This window comes from Lotus japonicus, chromosome 1 (genome assembly GCF_012489685.1).
Source record: "Lotus japonicus ecotype B-129 chromosome 1, LjGifu_v1.2".
Taxonomy (NCBI): domain Eukaryota; kingdom Viridiplantae; phylum Streptophyta; class Magnoliopsida; order Fabales; family Fabaceae; genus Lotus; species Lotus japonicus.
The window spans coordinates 134,515,014-134,532,966 of record NC_080041.1 but is presented as its reverse complement, the minus strand read 5'-3'; the positions used below and the strand labels follow the sequence as shown (position 1 = coordinate 134,532,966).

The 17,953-nt window shown below is 36.1% G+C and overlaps 1 protein-coding gene across 7 annotated transcripts; it reads left to right on the top strand.

The window, feature by feature from the left end:
• Positions 1-4,327: 4,327 nt before the first annotated feature.
• On the top strand, positions 4,328-17,690 carry LOC130731183 (protein ALWAYS EARLY 2-like). 7 transcript variants are annotated; one of them, XM_057583395.1, is made up of 21 exons: positions 4,328-4,496; positions 4,745-4,860; positions 5,466-5,581; positions 6,005-6,103; positions 6,273-6,335; positions 7,645-7,722; positions 8,327-8,498; positions 10,259-10,521; positions 10,733-11,099; positions 11,186-11,263; positions 11,733-12,016; positions 12,725-12,775; positions 13,147-13,464; positions 13,556-13,734; positions 13,849-14,131; positions 14,380-14,583; positions 15,382-15,543; positions 15,696-15,848; positions 15,935-16,147; positions 16,457-16,741; positions 17,290-17,690. In XM_057583395.1, exons 3-21 carry the CDS (start codon positions 5,477-5,479, stop codon positions 17,452-17,454), a joined length of 3,522 nt encoding a protein of 1,173 aa, XP_057439378.1. In that variant the 5' UTR covers positions 4,328-4,496; positions 4,745-4,860; positions 5,466-5,476; the 3' UTR covers positions 17,455-17,690. The 7 variants fall into 7 exon arrangements, with proteins under 7 accessions (XP_057439378.1, XP_057439380.1, XP_057439376.1 ...); XM_057583394.1 differs by lacking the exon at positions 4,328-4,496 and adding an exon at positions 4,641-4,659; XM_057583397.1 differs by lacking the exon at positions 4,745-4,860 and having other exon boundaries at positions 4,329-4,496; positions 15,696-15,815.
• The last annotated feature ends 263 nt before the right edge of the window (positions 17,691-17,953 follow it).

Sequence of the window (17,953 nt, the reverse complement as noted above, 5' to 3'; positions counted from 1 at the left end):
TCACCTATTTGTGACCAATTTCAAGACCTTAGGATCTATTTGACAAATATGCCCATCAATCATCATTATAAAAGCTTTGGTCAAACTAAGTAGTTTAAAGCTCATAAGGCCCTATCAAACTACTACCCTATTTAGTTTTTAATTGGATTTGTGATTGAAAATTTTCAATCTTATTTGCATTTGTTCTCCATACAGCCATACTTTTGTCTATGGTCACCCTAGTTTTTTTTTTCGAGCTAATGAGATCCATTTACTTTTAAAATTAAATAAAATTTGACTCTCAACTTTCATATGTATAAATGATTAAATCTTCATTTTTTAAAAATATTTAAAGGTTTATGATAGACTTGATATATGAACAATTTTTAAAGTTGAAAAGTAAAAACAAAAATAGTAAATTTTTGTTCAATTAGAATTTTGTAAGCTGAGATTAAGTTTTTAGTAGAACAATAATAATCCAAGGAAGACTAGAACTCTTTTGATTTGTAGTCTAATAAATACGAGATTAATGGATATGACTGTTAGTGCAAAAAAGTTTTATATTGACATTCACTCACATTATGCCACATACAGTCAAGCGGTTACGATTCTTTTTAATGTTAATTAAATAAAAATTATTTTATGACGAACGATACATGTGTAAAAGAAGTTTACAAGCATCAATCATTTTTCTCATAAAATACAATTAATTCATATTATTACAACGAATATATTAATTCTTTTCATACAAAAATATTTGATTAACACAACGGATAAATATTAAATATTCTAATATAAATACTAGGAAATTTTGTTTTGGTGCTTCGGAAAACTAACAAAACAACATAGACTAAGGAACCGCTAAAGCATCCCGCAACAAGATGGTTTCTAGCTCAGGACTCGGATGATCCAAGATCACTAAACTCAAGGTAAGAGAGTGAGCACCCCTCTTTGCAAGCCAGTGCGCCCGTTGCTATCCCGATGGGTCCACGCCAGGTTGATCCTCTATTGCTGATCGAGTAGCTGACGAATATGCATCGCACCCCTACGTGGATATGAAACCTCAGCCGATCTTCATGCTCAAGGATTGCTACCAAATCTTTCGAGTCTACCACGCAACTCACATTACTGAACCCGCGACACCAAACCAGGCCCAACCCATGTCGCAAAGCTAAGGCCTCCGTTAGGAATGGGTTACCAGCTTCCTCGTGGTACATGAACCCAACCGACAACGCTCCCCAGTCATCTCTCACGACACCGCCCATAGAGTCTTCACCTTCCCGGTAGCTCCCGTCCGTATTTAATTTGACATAGCTCTACGGAGGAGGAATCCACCGGTGACGCAGAGGCCATCACCATGGTGAAGCCGCTGCACGTGTAAAAACTGCTGAAAGTCATCATGTGTGTTACGACATATACTATGCCAAGCTTGCTGAAAAGGGAAAAATACGCATCACTGTCGGTGTAATATTTTAAAGGTTTAATTGCAGTTTTGCTCCCTCATCTATCACCTATGTGTGATTTGACTCCCTCATGTTCAAAATGAGCGATTTTGGTCTCTAACGTTCTAATTTGTGTAAATTTGGTCCGTCCGTTAATTTGTCATCCAAATTCTAACGGAAGTTGCTGAGCTAGCCTTTGTTAATGACGTGGCTCTGAATATTAAGCCACTTGGATGCCAGTTCAATAAATAAATAAAATAATAAATAATAAAAACTAAAAACTAAAAAAGATTTTTTTTGAAAGAACCCTAAACTTTCTGGATTTTTCTTCTTCACTTTCTCCCTCCCTCTAACCTGTTCTTCATCTTCCTCCTGGAATATTGGTGAGAGTTTTTCTCAAGATTGAAGGCTCTTCTTGATGAAAGGAACCTGTTCTTCATATTCCTACTTCCTCTTTCCCTTTTCTTCGTTGATAAAAATTTAACCTTTACTCATTCTTGTGTCTGAAAAAGAAGAAAGGGATAGAAAAAGATAAGAAAGAGCCATCCATGAGAACGAGAAGGTGAGAGCGTGGAGGATGCGTTCCTGATCACGGGATTGCCGGAGGAACGATCGACGAGCTTCGACAAGGATGGCGCCTGAAGAAGCCGCGACAAAGGGGGGAGATCGAGGCAAAGCCCGAACGGCGGTCAGATCCAAGGTTGGTGTCGCGATGGGGATGATGGAGAGGCTAGATCCATGGTAGGTGTTAAGAGCTGTTAAGTAGATGCTAGCATCGCCTTTCAGAACGGGATTTTGGAAATAAAGATAAAGCATGACACTTGATAATCGATTGGGTTATGGGTTGAAGTTCTAGGACCCTCACTACTGCGTATTGTTTGGTCTAATTTCCTTGATTATAGTTTAATTAGACCATTTATCTTGGTTCATTGTTTAGAAGATTAAGTTTTAAGAGTTGCCTATTGTCGTTCTTTTTTTATTTAGATGATTAAATTTGTGTGGGTTGTTTTGGTGAAGGTGGAAGATGAATCAGGGAGAAAGTAATTCTTGATGGAGTTGCTGATTGGTTAAAGAAAATGGCCAATTTTGTTTCTGGAATTGCTGTTGTTGTTCTTGTTCTTGATGGAGATTAATAATTTAATTAAGATTTAAGTTAAACAAATTAGGATTTTTACAATTTATCTATTAAAATTCAGGAATGCAGGTGTAAATAGGAAAAATGGGTGCAAATAGCACGCCACGTCAGCCAACTCCGTCAACCTTTTAACGGCTTACTAACGAACGAACCAAATTTGCACAAATTAGAATGTTAGGGACCAAAATCGCTCGTTTTAAATATGAGGGAGTCAAATCACACATATGTGTAAGATGAGGGAGCAAAACTGCAATTAAGCCTTTTTTAAACAAATCCTCTTATATCACATAATAATATCAAGTGAAACTCTCTCTATTTCTCGCTTCATATATATATATATATGTATATGTTTTTTGAAAGATTCATAAATATTTAAGAGTAAAATACACTCACCCCCCTCAAGATTTGCAAGAATGACACTCCACCCCATTCTTTTTAAAAATCTACACTCCACCCCATTTTTTATAAAGGCAAATTTTAGTGACGAAAACAAATTTCTCACTACTAAAAACTAATTACTAATTAGTAAAAATTTAAATAAATTTAATGCATATACACTATCATACATTAATTTATGAAAATAATTTTACTGAATTAAATTTAAAAAAACCATTCACTCTGTCTGTTAAGTCCACGTCTCATCTATCTCCAAATCATATTTCTCACCACAAACGGCCACCACCAAGCCTTTACTCCCTTTAACACGGCTCCACTGTCCCACAATGTGAAACCTCATGGCACCTCCATGCCTCAAAGTTTTGTTGCAACCTGAACCCCAGAACGTGAATCGCACATCCCTAAAGCCACTTGTTCAACTACTTCTTGTGAATTTCACCCCTTGAAGTTGTGAGTGAACGCTCGGTTGGTCTTAGATATTGTTGGATTTTGTTAAAAACGATGCTCCACCGCCTCGTTGGGCTCTAATAACCTCAGATCCACTTCATATTTTCATAATTTTGTTTCTCTATTTTCTTCACCCATTTGTGTTGCTTTTTTGGCCTACAACCCAATTTTGAAAATTGGAGGTATAAAGAGATTATTTTGATTAAAATTGAATTATTACCAAATATGAAAACACAAGCATGTTTCACTATGTTCGAGATATGGTTTGTAAATCGGGCAGGTGTGCTATTGCATAATTTGCATTATGAATTTACGGAGGAAAAACGCGATTGAGAGAATGAGGAGGATTGTGATGTTTTCATTTTTAAATTTATTGGATTATATTGATTTTTTTTTTGAAATTATTGATTAACAATTTAAATAATAACTAATTATTAATGAAAAATATTTTTCGTCACTAAATTTGCCTCTATATAAAATGGGGTGGGATGTAGATTTTAGATAAGAATGGGGTGGAGTGTAATTCTAACAAACCTTAAGGGGGGTGAGTGTACTTTACTCAATATTTTAAAGATTCATATATTTAGTACTATAGCTTTCCTATTCAGAAAAAAACATATATTCAGTAATATATCTGAAGAGAGAGATTGGTCAGTTTAAAACTGAAAATAACTGAACTGAAAGTGAAACCCTAGGGTAAGAAACGTTTTGTGACGGCTTTCCAAAATTTCAAAAATAATCCTCTACAGCAAAAACTCGAGATCCCCAACGAAACACGCAATCAGAACCGTCAATACATCACACCAAGAAACCCAACGGCACATGATAGGTTAATACGAAAGCGTAGCGTATTTCCCCCCTACACCATCTTCCACCTTAGATACACACACACAACACAGTGTGAATGCATTGCACGCACTGTCCAAAACAAATATCAATATCTCAAAAACCAAACGCACTCTTCTTTCTTTCTTTCTCTCTTCATATTTCGCGGTAACTACTTTCTCTTCTTCTTCTTCTTCCCTCTCTCTCTCTCTAAACCCTACCTCCTGCTACTACTTCTCTCTCTCTCATCGATCTCATTTCAGTTTCCAAAGGTGAGTCAATTTCAGTTTCCGATCTGCAATTTCGTCTTTCAATTTCAAACCAAAATTCAATTTCCACTGACATTTGGTTCATTTCGAGAAATCTGGCATTTCTCCATTTCTAGATAGCTCTTGCTGATAATGTTGCTGGTTTTCTATTTTTGCTTCTTATCCTGTATGTATGTGCCTTTTTTTCCTTGTTAATTTCAAAAAAAAAGTTAGAAGTTGCGTTGTTTGATTGTTTCTGTTTTGGCCTGAAGAATATTGCGAGATTTACCTTGAGATTGTGAGAATTTGTTGTGCTTCGAAGTTCATGAGCTGGATTGATTTTGAATTTCTCGAGTTTCTGCTTGTTGACTTCGAACTGCTTCTTCAGGTGCATCATTTCGAAGTTTTTACTGCTTTTATTAAGATTTAGCTCGTGTTTAGGCATGGTTTGGATCGAACGAACATGGAGCGATTGAGAGAACTAGGCGGAGTTTATGTGTTTCAGATTCGATTTGTTATGGTGTGATGTTGGCATTTCCGGTCAATTAGAAGCTTCCATGTCAGTGTAGAGATGTGATTATTGGTTGAATAAATGGCCTTTTTCACGCGCGGAAATTTTTTTTTCCGTGTATAAATGTAATTTTATTTATGTTATGAACCTCTTATATTTAAAAGGAAAGGGGGAAAATAAAAGCAGCTATGACTTTGTCGTCCCATTTTGGGTATACCGAAAATGCCTGTTATGATGTTAAATTTTTCCTTCAATTTTTCCACTCAACCATGTGGTTAGTGGTTACATGTGTGTGTTTAATGTTTATCATCGGACCAAGTAAAAAGGATGAGGATTTTGCAATGACCTTTTTACATCAACATTAATTACGTATTCCTGAAGAAAATATTTTCTGTTATGATTCTTTTCTGCACTATTGATCAGTTCACTGGATGAGTTCTTAACCGAGCTTTTGTTGCTGCTCTTTTTCTTGGTGCTGACAGATAAAGGATTTATGGCACCAACAAGGAAACCTAGAAGTATGAATAAGCGGTCTTCAAGTTTGAATGAGGTCTCTACTGAGAAAGAGGGGGTTACCTCAAACAAAAAAAACCAACGGGTACGTGTTGGTTTGATATAATTTCTATGTTGGGAATGTAATAAGGAATTTTGGACAGGGGCAGATAAAATGCTGCTCACTATCCTGCTTGGTAAAAGCTTTCAAATGAGAAAAAATTGTAGATATTGGGTTTATTTAATATGTAATGTTAAGAATCCACATCAACTAGAGATGTGGCTAGAACCTAGAATAGTTCTTATAAAGACTTTGGCAATTCTTCACCCCACAAGTTAGCTTTTGGGGTTGAGTTACTCTTGGTCTTCTAAGATGTGATATGGGACTATGGGTGTTATTATAGGTATTTCACTTTGTAAGAGTTTGTATTATTGATTCCCATCTGTTACTCTACTTGCTCTGGCCATTATTATTATCTTCTCTTGTTTAAAGCTTGACTTTTCAAACATTGTCTTCTATGTTATGCAGAAGAAAAAGTTGTCTAATAAATTGGGATCTCAATGGAATAAGGAAGAACTAGAGCGGTTTTATGAAGCGTACAGGAAGTATGGAAAAGACTGGAAGAAGGTGTGCTTGTTGTTTGCTGTATTTTTATTCCGTCATCTTCGTTCCTCAATTGGAAATTTAAGTACAGATGTGCTTGTTCTTCTTGATTCCTATTGTTATCATCGCTGTTAACCTTAGTTACTGGAGTTGTTATTATTCTCCATTCTTATCTGTTTATTTGGATTTCTAGGTGGCTGTGGCTGTACGTAACAGATCTACAGAAATGGTGGAGGCTCTTTACAACATGAATCGGGTACTTTAGTACTAGTGTAGCTATACACCATGAACCTAATCATCATAAATATATACTCTGTCTTTGGTTTTCAGTGTTATTCGTGTATTTAATGTTTTTCCCATCAGCTGAATCGTTTTAAATTTCAATTATTTTCATATAAACTGATTAATTGATGTTTAGTGTATATCTCTGAAGCATGGGTACGTGATGTTGGGCTGCGTACCCGTACCGGGTACGTACCCGGTACGAATACGCTACGGGTACGCGTATGGTACGTACCCGGTACGTACCCGTTTCACAAAACCTTGCCGTCAATGGTTAAATCTTCATTTTCAATCTCCAATCCAATCTAAAACAGATAACTCCATTGCTTGGAGAGCTTGGAGGTTATATGTGTGGACAAAAGAGAACGACGAGGGTGGCTCCTCTTGACTGCGGCGCATCAACCATCCTGCGATGGCGGTGCTGAGAATCAGATCGAGAGGGGAAGCTCGCGGTAAGGGAGGCCGGAGCGGTGGCACAACCGTGATGGTTCCGGCGGCGAGGTTCGGACAACGTAGTGGTTCGGTGCGACGCAATTCAGACAGTAGGAACGATGGTCAAGCTGCATATCTCCTTTCTAATTGATGAACTCTTTGAAGTTACAGATCTTAGTGGGGAAGTGGGAAAGGTAGACGTGGGGGGTGGAAAGAGAACAGGGAAGGGTTAGGAAAATTACCAAGGGGCACATACTTCTAATGCTTTGAAAAAAGAGAGAGTGGGTATTTTTGTCCTAAATAAAAGGTGTTGAGTGCTAACTTACTCCTTCTAAAAAACAAGTGGGAGTAAGTTAGCATTCCCCTTATTTTAATTAGTTATATATTTTTTTTTTGCATAATTTATTTATATTTAAATATTATGTATAAAAAAATATATATATATCTAACGTACCCGTACCCCCATTTTTTCAAAAATCGCGTACCGCGTACCCAATACCGTACCCGTACCGGGTACCGTACCCGTACCCGTGCAACACAGGTGTATATGTATGGATTCTCAGACTTTTGTTCTTCCTCTTCCATTTACCATCCCTTCTACTCATTCCTTATTAAATCTAGACATTATTGCCTAATGAATATTACTCCATGGTAGTTAGTTCACCGTCTTGTAATGACAAATGAATAATGATTAAACCCCCCGCAAAGCAACTTCTATAAGCCTGAGTTTGATTAAATATAGTCCATGCTTAATTGCAAATTGCTTACTCTAGATATTATGAACCAATTAATTAATGTTGTGTTGTTCTTTTGTTTTAAGAATCACTAAAACTACTAGTTTCAATTTACAGGCATACCTATCTCTGCCAGAGGGGACGGCTTCTGTTGTTGGCCTAATTGCAATGATGACAGATCACTATAATGTGCTGGTATGGTCGAAGTTAAGTTAAATTTTGATCTGAAACTGGATGCTTTATGATTTTAGTTGTATAGTATTTTTGGGACTGTTGTATTAAATCCTTTTTTTCTTGTTTAAACCACAGGTATCCTCCACTGAGGCAAATCCTGTTTGTTCTATTACTGTTTTCTATCAAATCCAATTTCCTGCCATTGTTTGTTCTATTACTGATTTCTATCTGTTTGGAGGATTTACTTTACTTTTTTTTCTTCTGTACACGATCTGAATTCTGGAAACAGCTTTTGGAGTAAAATTTCTTTTCGAAAAACAGAAGTATTTCAACTTGCAGACAGACTGATGAAAATTTGTACTTATAACTAAATTTAAAAGCTGTTGAGTGGATTGTCAATTGTGTCCCTGATAATATAATGTTTGCCTCTCATTTTGCTCAGCAACTATCATGACATTATAATTATATCACTCATACTTAAATATGGATTTTCTCATCTTAGTTTGTTCAGATTCAAGCCTTATTGGTGTTTGGTAAAGTTGATTTATTCTGAATTGAGAGCAGCGGAGTTCATTATTTTCAATTATTTGTTTCTGAATCGATTTTCTGCGCTGGAAATTCACAGGAAGAGAGTGATAGTGAAGCGGAGAGCTATGATGCACCAGGAGCTCAAAAACCTGTTAAACGAAAGCGTGGGAAACATAAACTTAGTGCCTCAAAAGATTCTGTCCAGTCTCCATCAAAAATTGTTTCAAATGATGGTTGCCTCTCTTTATTGAAAAGAAGACGCTTTGATGGTGATTTTTTCCATTCATAGTCCCCTTTCTCCTCTTAAAGAGAATTTTGCTTTTATTTTCACAGCAAAAATTTATCTTATTTGAATTTCTAGAAGAGAAGGCAAGCCTCGGCGCAATGGTAGGTAAGGTTGCTGCCATGTGACTTTGCGGTCACACGTTCGAGCCATGGAATCAGCCTCTTGCAAAAAATGCAAGGTAAGGCTGCCTACATTAGATCCACAATGTGGATCCGGCCCCTCACTAGACCTCGTGCATAGCAGGAGCTTTATAGCACCGGGTTTGCCTCTTTTTGTTCTTGAAGTTATATCTGCCTAAAGTATTCATAACTACAGTACAAACTAATAGTTAAGATGGCAAATTTCACTCCTATAGAATATAATGATTACTAATCTGTAACTCAACCACCACGAGCAAATCTTCAGGGCACCTGTAGTACTGAGGACTCAATGCTCCCTCTCTCATATACATACAGTTATTCCCACTTTTATTTTTAAAAAAGTTATTAAAAAGGGATAACTAACCACAAAAGGATAGGTGGCAGCATTATATATAATGTACTACATACTACTGTAGTATTGAAAGAATCTCCCGCCTCCGCCTCCCCCCTAAAAAGAAATATTAAAATAAAACTGCACAAACAGTCTTACAAAATATTTAATTATATATTTGGACTTTGTTCTGGTACTAGTAAACCACTAAACATATCCTGATCATATTTTCTTGACAGAAAGGTTGTTGCTATGCAGTATCTTAATTCTTGTTTCTGTTTCTTGTCAGGTTTCTTTTTGGTTCTTCAATTAGATTTTTAGAACAAGGGGCTTAGCATAGTTATGACAAGGGGGAGCCACTGCTCCCCAAAGCATATATATATTGAATATTAGTTATGTTCTCAATTTCTAGTGAAATAATTTTTCATAGTATCCTTCGGTATTTCTTAGTATGTGTTTGTGTGAGCATTTGTAAAGTTGATCTTAGATAAATTTGTGTAAGTTTAATGTGAAGTGATTTATATTTGAAATTTTTTCTGTAAAAACTTAGTGCATGTTTTCAAATTATGGCACATCAGAATCACATATGGGATATGGAAGTCCGCATGTACGTAATTTTCCGGTCGAGATGAACTTCAACGCATGTTTTCAAACATGCTAAAATTTTATATTAGAACTTGTGTGAATTTTCAATCCAAATGCAAAAGTTACACTTATCATTTATATTCAAACTTAGGTTTGGACACAATTGATTATACAAAAAATTGCCAAACATGTTGGTACAATGATCAAAATACATTTATATCCCCTCAATGTAACTATGGGGATATAAACTTGTTTTCAAACTTGAACCTAAAGTTGTTCTACAAGGCTAAATTTTAGAGCATAATATAGTATTATACATTTAATTAATCGAATCTAATGATATTTTGTCTCCTCCAAACTTACTGTTCAGTTCCGCCACTATTTAGAACCATCACTTTATTAAGCTTGTGGTCCGGCGGATGTTACGTGCTATGAAGAGAAATTGATCTGCGGAATTCATTTTTGCACTACTTTCTTGATGTGGTCTGGCATTTGAGAACAAACTTAATTTAAAACTAGGCAAAACTAGACCCTCCTTGAACCCCCTTCCCCCCCTCAAATGCATTTTCATTGGAAATTTAGCATGACACATGCAGCTTGAATACTTCCGTTCTTCTTTAATTCTACTTGATAATACATGACATTCTACAGTTGATTGAAACTTTTTATTTTTGTTCAATTAACCAGGCAGCCAACCTCGAGCAGTTGGGAAAAGGACACCTCGCATCCCAGTTAACTACTCTTATAAGAAAAATGATAGGGAAAATTATGTATCACCGCATAAAAGAAGGCTGAAGTCAGATTTGGATGCTAATGATGATGAAGTTGCACATGTCGCAGCTCTGGCATTAACCGAGGCTGCACAAAGAGGTAGCTCTCCCCAAGTTTCTCAAAGGCCATACAGAAGATCAGAGCAGAAGTCCTTTCCTGTTCAAAGCTGGGAAAGAATGGTAGTTAACTACTTTCCTGTATGTTCTTCCGTTAGCTTATTTTTGTTAGGTGCATTATTTTTTCTAAAGATTATGAGTTTTGATTTTGTAAATAAACATCAATATTTGAATATAAGCTTGTGGCAAGCTTTGTAGTTCACGTTCTTGTCTTCATACCGTGTTTTTCCAATGTTTGATATCTGAAGTAAATATTTTCTTATTTGTCTACTAGCCCCAAGAGTCAGAGACAGGCAAGTTTTATGATACGTCTGTGGATGAAGAGTGCTTGGAAGGTAGTGTAGAGAGCAGGGGAGCTGAAAATGGAGAATATGCTAGAGATACTAGTTCCAAGATGAACATGGAAGGCATAGGCACTGTTGAAGTTCATCAGAAAGGGAAGAAAATTTATAGAAAAAAGGAAAAGAGGGAAACTGTTGGAAACCATCTTCTTGATGATGGTGGAGAAGCATGTAGTGGCACTGAAGAAGGACTTAGTTTTAGGCTGAAGGAAAAGTTTCATACTAAGGATACTAATGCAAGACTAGAGCACACCTCTCTAAAAGGTCAAAGGAAAAAAAGCAAGAAACTTTTCTCTGGAGGTAATTTTTTTAACTGCGACATATCTATGCAAATTGTTTGTGCAAACCATCTCAATTTAGTGACTATGTTCAAAAAAATTTATCAGATGAAAGCTCTGCGTTGGATGCTTTGCAAACTTTGGCTGATCTGTCTCTAATGATACCGACGTCTAAAATGGAATCTGGTAACAATGGAGTTATTCATGTATTTTATAGTGTAATGCACTCATGCACACTGTAATAGCCAAATTAGAACAAATTTCAGTTTGTAAAAGTTTCAGTTCAACGTGATTTATCATGCATTTATGCTCATTCGTTTACTTTAGATTGACTTGCCTCATTTGTGTCCATCTAATAGCCCAGTCTGCATTAGACTGAGAGTATGTGAGTACAAGAAAGAAGCATTCAGTTTCCAACTTCTTCCCATTGGCATAATTAGTTACACTTCTAACCTCTTACTTCTTATGATCTGGGATGATGTTTTTGCATTTTATCTCCTCAACTTAAGTACCATGAAGTCTTGAACTAGTATATATGTTCTTGTTGCTACTGCTGTTCATGTTTCTTTCTCTAATCATCATTTGGAGCACCAAGCTTTCTATTCTATCTAAAAAAATTTTTATTCATTACTGTTCGTCACCCTTTTCCATCTAGAATCATCTATCCTATTGAAAGAAGAAAGAAAGAATGCTGACGAAATTGAAAAGTCTGCTTTTCCTGGTGGCACATCAACAAGTCAAAACAGAGATAAATGTAAACTCACCGGTTTAAAACAAAAGTTTGCTCATACAGTCCACGGAGTTGACGTTTCAGCCTCCAAAAAGTCTAAAATTGGAAGGGAATCACTAATTGATACTAAGGCTTTCTTTGAATCAAAAGAAAAGCTTCCCTCTGCTGATAGAACATTGAAAAGAAAGCGCGGTCTCATGGTTTCAAAGGTAAATAGAATTTATTACGGCTTGTCATATGGTTTTAGGAATGAAAATTAAGATTTTAAGATGATATGTTTTGATGATATTGATAATGCTGGAGATGTAGCATCATGGTTTATTACTATTTACTTATTTTATTAAATTTTAGTACCAAATCATGGAGTTTCACCAATTACCAATGTGCGATGTAATATCATTGAAACTGTGCTTATCTTACAATTGGAAAGTCCTGCTTCCTCTGTCTCCATCTCATACATTAGTTCTGGATACTAAGCCGCTGAGAAGCATGAACTCTAAAATTGACTGCCATGACAACCTCAGAGGGAAAGTTGCCTATTGTCATTTTAAAGTACTCTTTTGTTTCTAACATGAGGCTTCCATATCGGACCTTCTTTATGAGGTTTTCATGCTTAATAGCTAAGAGGATAGTTCTGTATAATTGCATGTCATGGGTTTTTAAAAAGCCATTACGGTATTCAAGCTTGCAGGGATGAATTTTTGCTCTTTCTATTCTTCTCTTTTAAATTATTTTTACTAGTAATGGCAGTACTCCCTTATGAAAATCATAATATAATTAGAAAGGCCAAGTTATTTGCAATCTAGTAGTATTTTTATGTTTCTAAGTATTCCTGAATTAGTTCTGTTCTCACCTTTATTCAGTGATATTTATCAATTAATCAACTAGTGATGGAAATATATTATTTTGGTTGTCAGGTAGCACATACAAAGCTTGATTCTAATGAAAGTCATCCCTTGAATAACCAGGTACTGAAAATATTTATATTTATAATGTTTCGAGTGGGGGGCGGGGGGAGAGAGAGAGAGAGGGAGAGAGTGCGAACTTTTGCGTAAATAAATCCAAATTTTGTTGAGAATTTTTTTTCCCTTTAGAATTTTAAAGACTGTGATGAGAAGTAGTATCGGGTGATTTTATCAGTTATAAAAAACAATTGTTCCATAAATGATGTCTTCTGTCCAATTTTAAGACTTGTGAATGTTTAAATTGGTGTTAGATATTTCTTTCTTATTTGTCAAATTGTCACAGAAATTAAATCGCTTTTTTTTTTATTGGCAAAAGATGCTTGGCATGAATTTATCACTATACTTATCATAGATGTGTGATGCTTGTCGTGTAGGCTATAGATGTAGACAATAAACCAGCAATTATAGGAAAACACACTGATCAGGTTTTCACTCTTGCGAAACGATTGAAGTCATTCAGATCATCGGAAAGTTCCCTGTGTAGTGACCAGAAAGATTTGAGAGTACCAGATGCAGAAAATCCACTTGTGAGTGAAGTAAGTTTATCTACTAAACAAAGAAACAGGCATAAGATGAGTTTACCGAAAAAGGGCATGCCTAAAGAGAAATCTTCTGAGAACACTCTGAAAAGTGAACTTGACAAGTTTTTTGACCCCAGATATGATAGAGAAACGGCATACTGTTTGTTAAAGGTAAAAAGCTTTCACTAAATTTAAATAGATGAAGCTTTCTAAAGCTTGGAGAGGCATTATTTTTTTCATTGGAGGTAATCATTACTTGCAGGAAAAGGTTTCTGCTTGCTTGTCATCTTATAAGGCTCGCAGATGGTGTATGTTTGAATGGTTTTATAGTGCAATTGATTATCCATGGTTTTCCAAAAGGGAGTTCATGGAGTACTTAAATCATGTTGGTCTAGGAAATATACCAAGGCTAACTCGAGTTGAGTGGAGTGTCATAAAAAGGTATGAAATTCATTTGCTGTCAGTATGCTGTACTGTTGAATCATGTGAACAGTAAGATATAAATAGGAAAAGGGCATATTTGAGTTTGACACAGCATTTACTTGTTTCTTGCAGTTCTCTTGGAAAACCTCGCAGGTTTTCAGAACATTTTCTTCATGAAGAAAGACAAAAACTTGAACAGTATCGAGAATCTGTTAGGAAACACTACACTGAACTGCGAACTGGTATCAAGGATGGACTTCCGACAGATTTAGCTAAACCTTTATATGTTGGACAACGGGTGATTGCTCTTCACTCAAAAACAAGAGAGATTCATGATGGAAGTGTGCTTACAGTTGACCATGACAAGTGCAGGGTTCAGTTTGACCGTCCTGAATTGGGTGTTGAATTTGTCAAGGTAACATCATCTCTTATTAGCATGCTATTTTGTAAATATTGTAGCAATTTTTCAAGAGATATTTGCAAATAATATTGAAATTTTCTCCCTCGATATGTATAAAATATCTTTCTATTGCACATGCTATTAAATCAAATTTTAGTTCTCTTCTTCTCCCAATTGAAGAAAATTGGCTTAATACTTATGAAAACAAGAAACTACTATCTACTTCTTCTATGAACTTTTAATGAGCGGCAGTTTGGATGCAGGACATTGATTGCATGCCTTTGAACCCATTGGATAATATGCCAGAAGCTCTGAGGAGGCAACTTGGTGGTGCTAAAGTACCTTGTATGGATAAAGAACCACAAATGAAAGGAAATTCAAGTTTTGGAGGGTGCATGGCATGTGTTTCAAATGGAACTGTGGAGAAGGCACCAGCCTCTTCAAGTACTTTGGTTAGCCAGGAAAAGGTTTGATTTCTTATTCCTGTAGAGATTAAGGGGTTTGGAAGATTTGAGAAATGCATGAATCATTGTACTCAGCATACTTAGATTATATATTATACTTAAAATCAAAGCATTTTCTAGAATACTTATGTTCAAAGGCCTACTTAAAACTATACTTATCTAGCCTTAGAGTACTGTGTACTTGATGTAATGGCTGTTCCTTTTAATTTCTCGTTCCCGATTCTTAAATAAGATTCTTTTTGGTGCTTATGCTTTTTGTTTTGTATGTTCCATTTATGCATGATCTCATTGTCCCCGAAGGATAGCTCAAGTGGTAAGAGCTAGGGACATAAGGGTTGGGTGGGGTGAAGGGTGAAGGGTCCCGGGTTCTAACCCGGAGGAGGGATTAATTTACTAACATTTCTAACAACTAACATTTGCCTATAAAAAAAATGCATGATCTCATTATTTTCCTGGGCCAAGTTTGGCAGGATAAGAAGATTCCAATAGATTATATTTCCACTGCAGGTTGTTGTTCTTTACTTATGGAAGAAATACAGTTAGCTTGAACAGTTTTTAGGGGAGATTCATAGTAATATTTTCAATTATTTACTTGTGATTTATGAACAATCCTTCACACAATCCCACAGTTTCTCGCTCTGCAATAACTGGTTTGATTTAAATTTTAATCACCAACTGCTTTTTCTTATTCTTCAGAGTCAGCCAAAAGAAAGCCATAAAATTGTCTTGGTTCTGTTCTATCATCCATCTTTTATATATACGTCTTTGTCCAGATTCTTATTTTATTAAAATTTCTTACAGGGGGATGTTAACCCTTCTGTTGCCGAAACAAAGGCTGCCATCATTGATCACCTTTGTACCCAAAAGACTATGTATAGTCAACCTTGTATAATGCCAAATGATCAAGCGAAGGAAGCTGACATTCATGCACTTTCTGAGCTGACACGTGCTCTAGATAAAAAGGTTTCTGTTAACATAAATTAATAGTTGATTTTGTGCAATGATGTATATTGTCTACTTTGGTGATTTGTTGTTGTTAGTGTTTTGTTTGATACTTGGATTCATCAGTCCTGATATGTAAATATAACTTCTTCATTATTGTTGACTTTGTTGAGGCACTGTTACAGGAAAGATTGTTAATGGAGCTTAGAAATGCAAATAGTGACATAATGGAAAACCCAAATGACGCAGACTGCATAAAAAATTCAGAGGCTTTCAAGAAGCATTACGCCATGGTACTTGTACAGCTAAAGGAAGCCAGTGGACAGGCATGTGGCTTCCATGGATTATTATTTGTTAGTAGAACAGTCTGCCTTGACATTGGAGCAACTTATGATTGATTTTTTTTTTTCAGGTTTCTAATGCACTGCTTCATTTGAGGCAACGTAATACTTACACAGGAGACTCTCTGCCACCATGGATGAAGCCCCAAGTAAGATTCAATGTTCATGACGGCCTTCCCAGTACGTTGGATAGTTCTCTAACTCAAGTGTTAGGGTCAACCGTTGTTGAAATTATCAAAGGATCCAGGCTTAAAGCACATACCATGGTGGATGCTGCAATTCAGGTATGGAAGCCTATGGATCCTGTGTCCTCTCTGTTTTTGCAGTCATTATGAATTATACATAACATGATTTTTTTCCAAGTACTTGCGAATGATTCATTGTTTGTGATCCAGTAATGCCTCATTATTTCCGAGCAGATGATATAATGTTGGTTTAAACCACAAACTTAAAATGGTGCAACTAGACATAAATCAGAATTAATATAATCGTTGTTCGAGACTCTGGGGAACATATTGTATATTGGAACATTGTTTAAGGATTGTGTCAGATTATATGCTTCTAAAAACACTACTTGATGTTGTATACTTCAGGCTTTATCTTCAACGAAGGAAGGTGAAGATGCTTTCGTGCGGATTGGGCAGGTATTGGATTGTGTCGATTATCAACAGTTGGCCACCAACTCTAGGTTACCTGTGATCAAGTCCCAGGAGCAAGTGAATGGCAGTTTTGATCACCAGAATAGGTCATTTTGCTGTTCATCTGAGCCTTTCAATGATGCATCCGGTCCAAAATGGCATCGTGATTCCAACAAAGTTGATATTCAAATTCCTTCGGACCTCATCACTTCCTGTGTTGCTACATTATTCATGATACAGGTAATTAAGACATGAACTGTAACAACTCACCACTTCCCATGTGTGATTGTAGTCGTAAAGTTGTGTTCCTTGTCATCCTCCAGACCAGAGTCTAGTACATGTCACACAAAAAAAAATGCTTCCATGAGGTTTTGGCTTGAGTGCTTAGTTTGTATGATTTTACCATCTTACGCATAGACATAACTGAAAAACATGAGTAATGAGGGCGAAAGTATAACACCCTAAGAAAAATCAACTTTAGCAAATTAGAGGAGACAATATAAAAGTTGAGGTGACAAATACAGCATTTGAATACTTCTCTTGGGGGCGATCGCCTCATTTTGAACTTATGTAGTTCCATCCCTAATCTTACACTTCAACTTCGAGATGTTTATTGCACAATGTTTTTTAGAATAAACTAACCAGAATTGAATTAATGTTGGTGATCGCCTCATTTTGAACTTATGTAGTTCCATCCCTAATCTTACACTTCAACTTCGAGATGTTTATTGCACAATGTTTTTTAGAATAAACTAACCAGAATTGAATTAATGTTGTTAAACTTGCAGACTTGTACTGAACGACAATATCCCCCAGCTGAAGTGGCTCAGATATTAGATTCTGCTGTTACCAGCCTGCACCCATGCAGTCCACAAAACCTTCCTATTTACAGAGAAATTCAAATGTGCATGGGAAGAATCAAGACCCAGATTTTAGCCCTCATCCCTACATGAATTGTATCCTTTCTTTTCATGGGTTGTTGTGTATTGGTTCAGATCACCCACAAGTTCCTTGCCAACCATGTTATTTATGTCAGGTCAACAGGGTCCAGCGCTGGAATTAGAGGGATTGTAATTGGCCAACCATGTCTTGTAACATTTCTTTGTATCAACAAAATAAATTCCCGTTCACCCTAGAACAGCTTTGGATTTCAGGAGTTCAAAATAAAAATTATTTATTTATAACATTATATCATTGCATAAATTTTATTTACAAGTATGAAACTTAAGAAGCTAAAGAAGGATTTCAAAATCAAATTTTTCCATTTCATGATTCGCTTTCCCCTATCACCGACTGATTTTGTTTCTAAACTGCTTTTTTCCCAGCAAAATGCTCTAGTTTCTCTTTCAAGGCAAAGGCGTAGTTGGGTGGCTACTAGTTATGGAAATTCAATATATATAAAGACTGAGCAAGCTTAAAGTTGTGGAAGAGCTATTATAAATCAAGTTAATG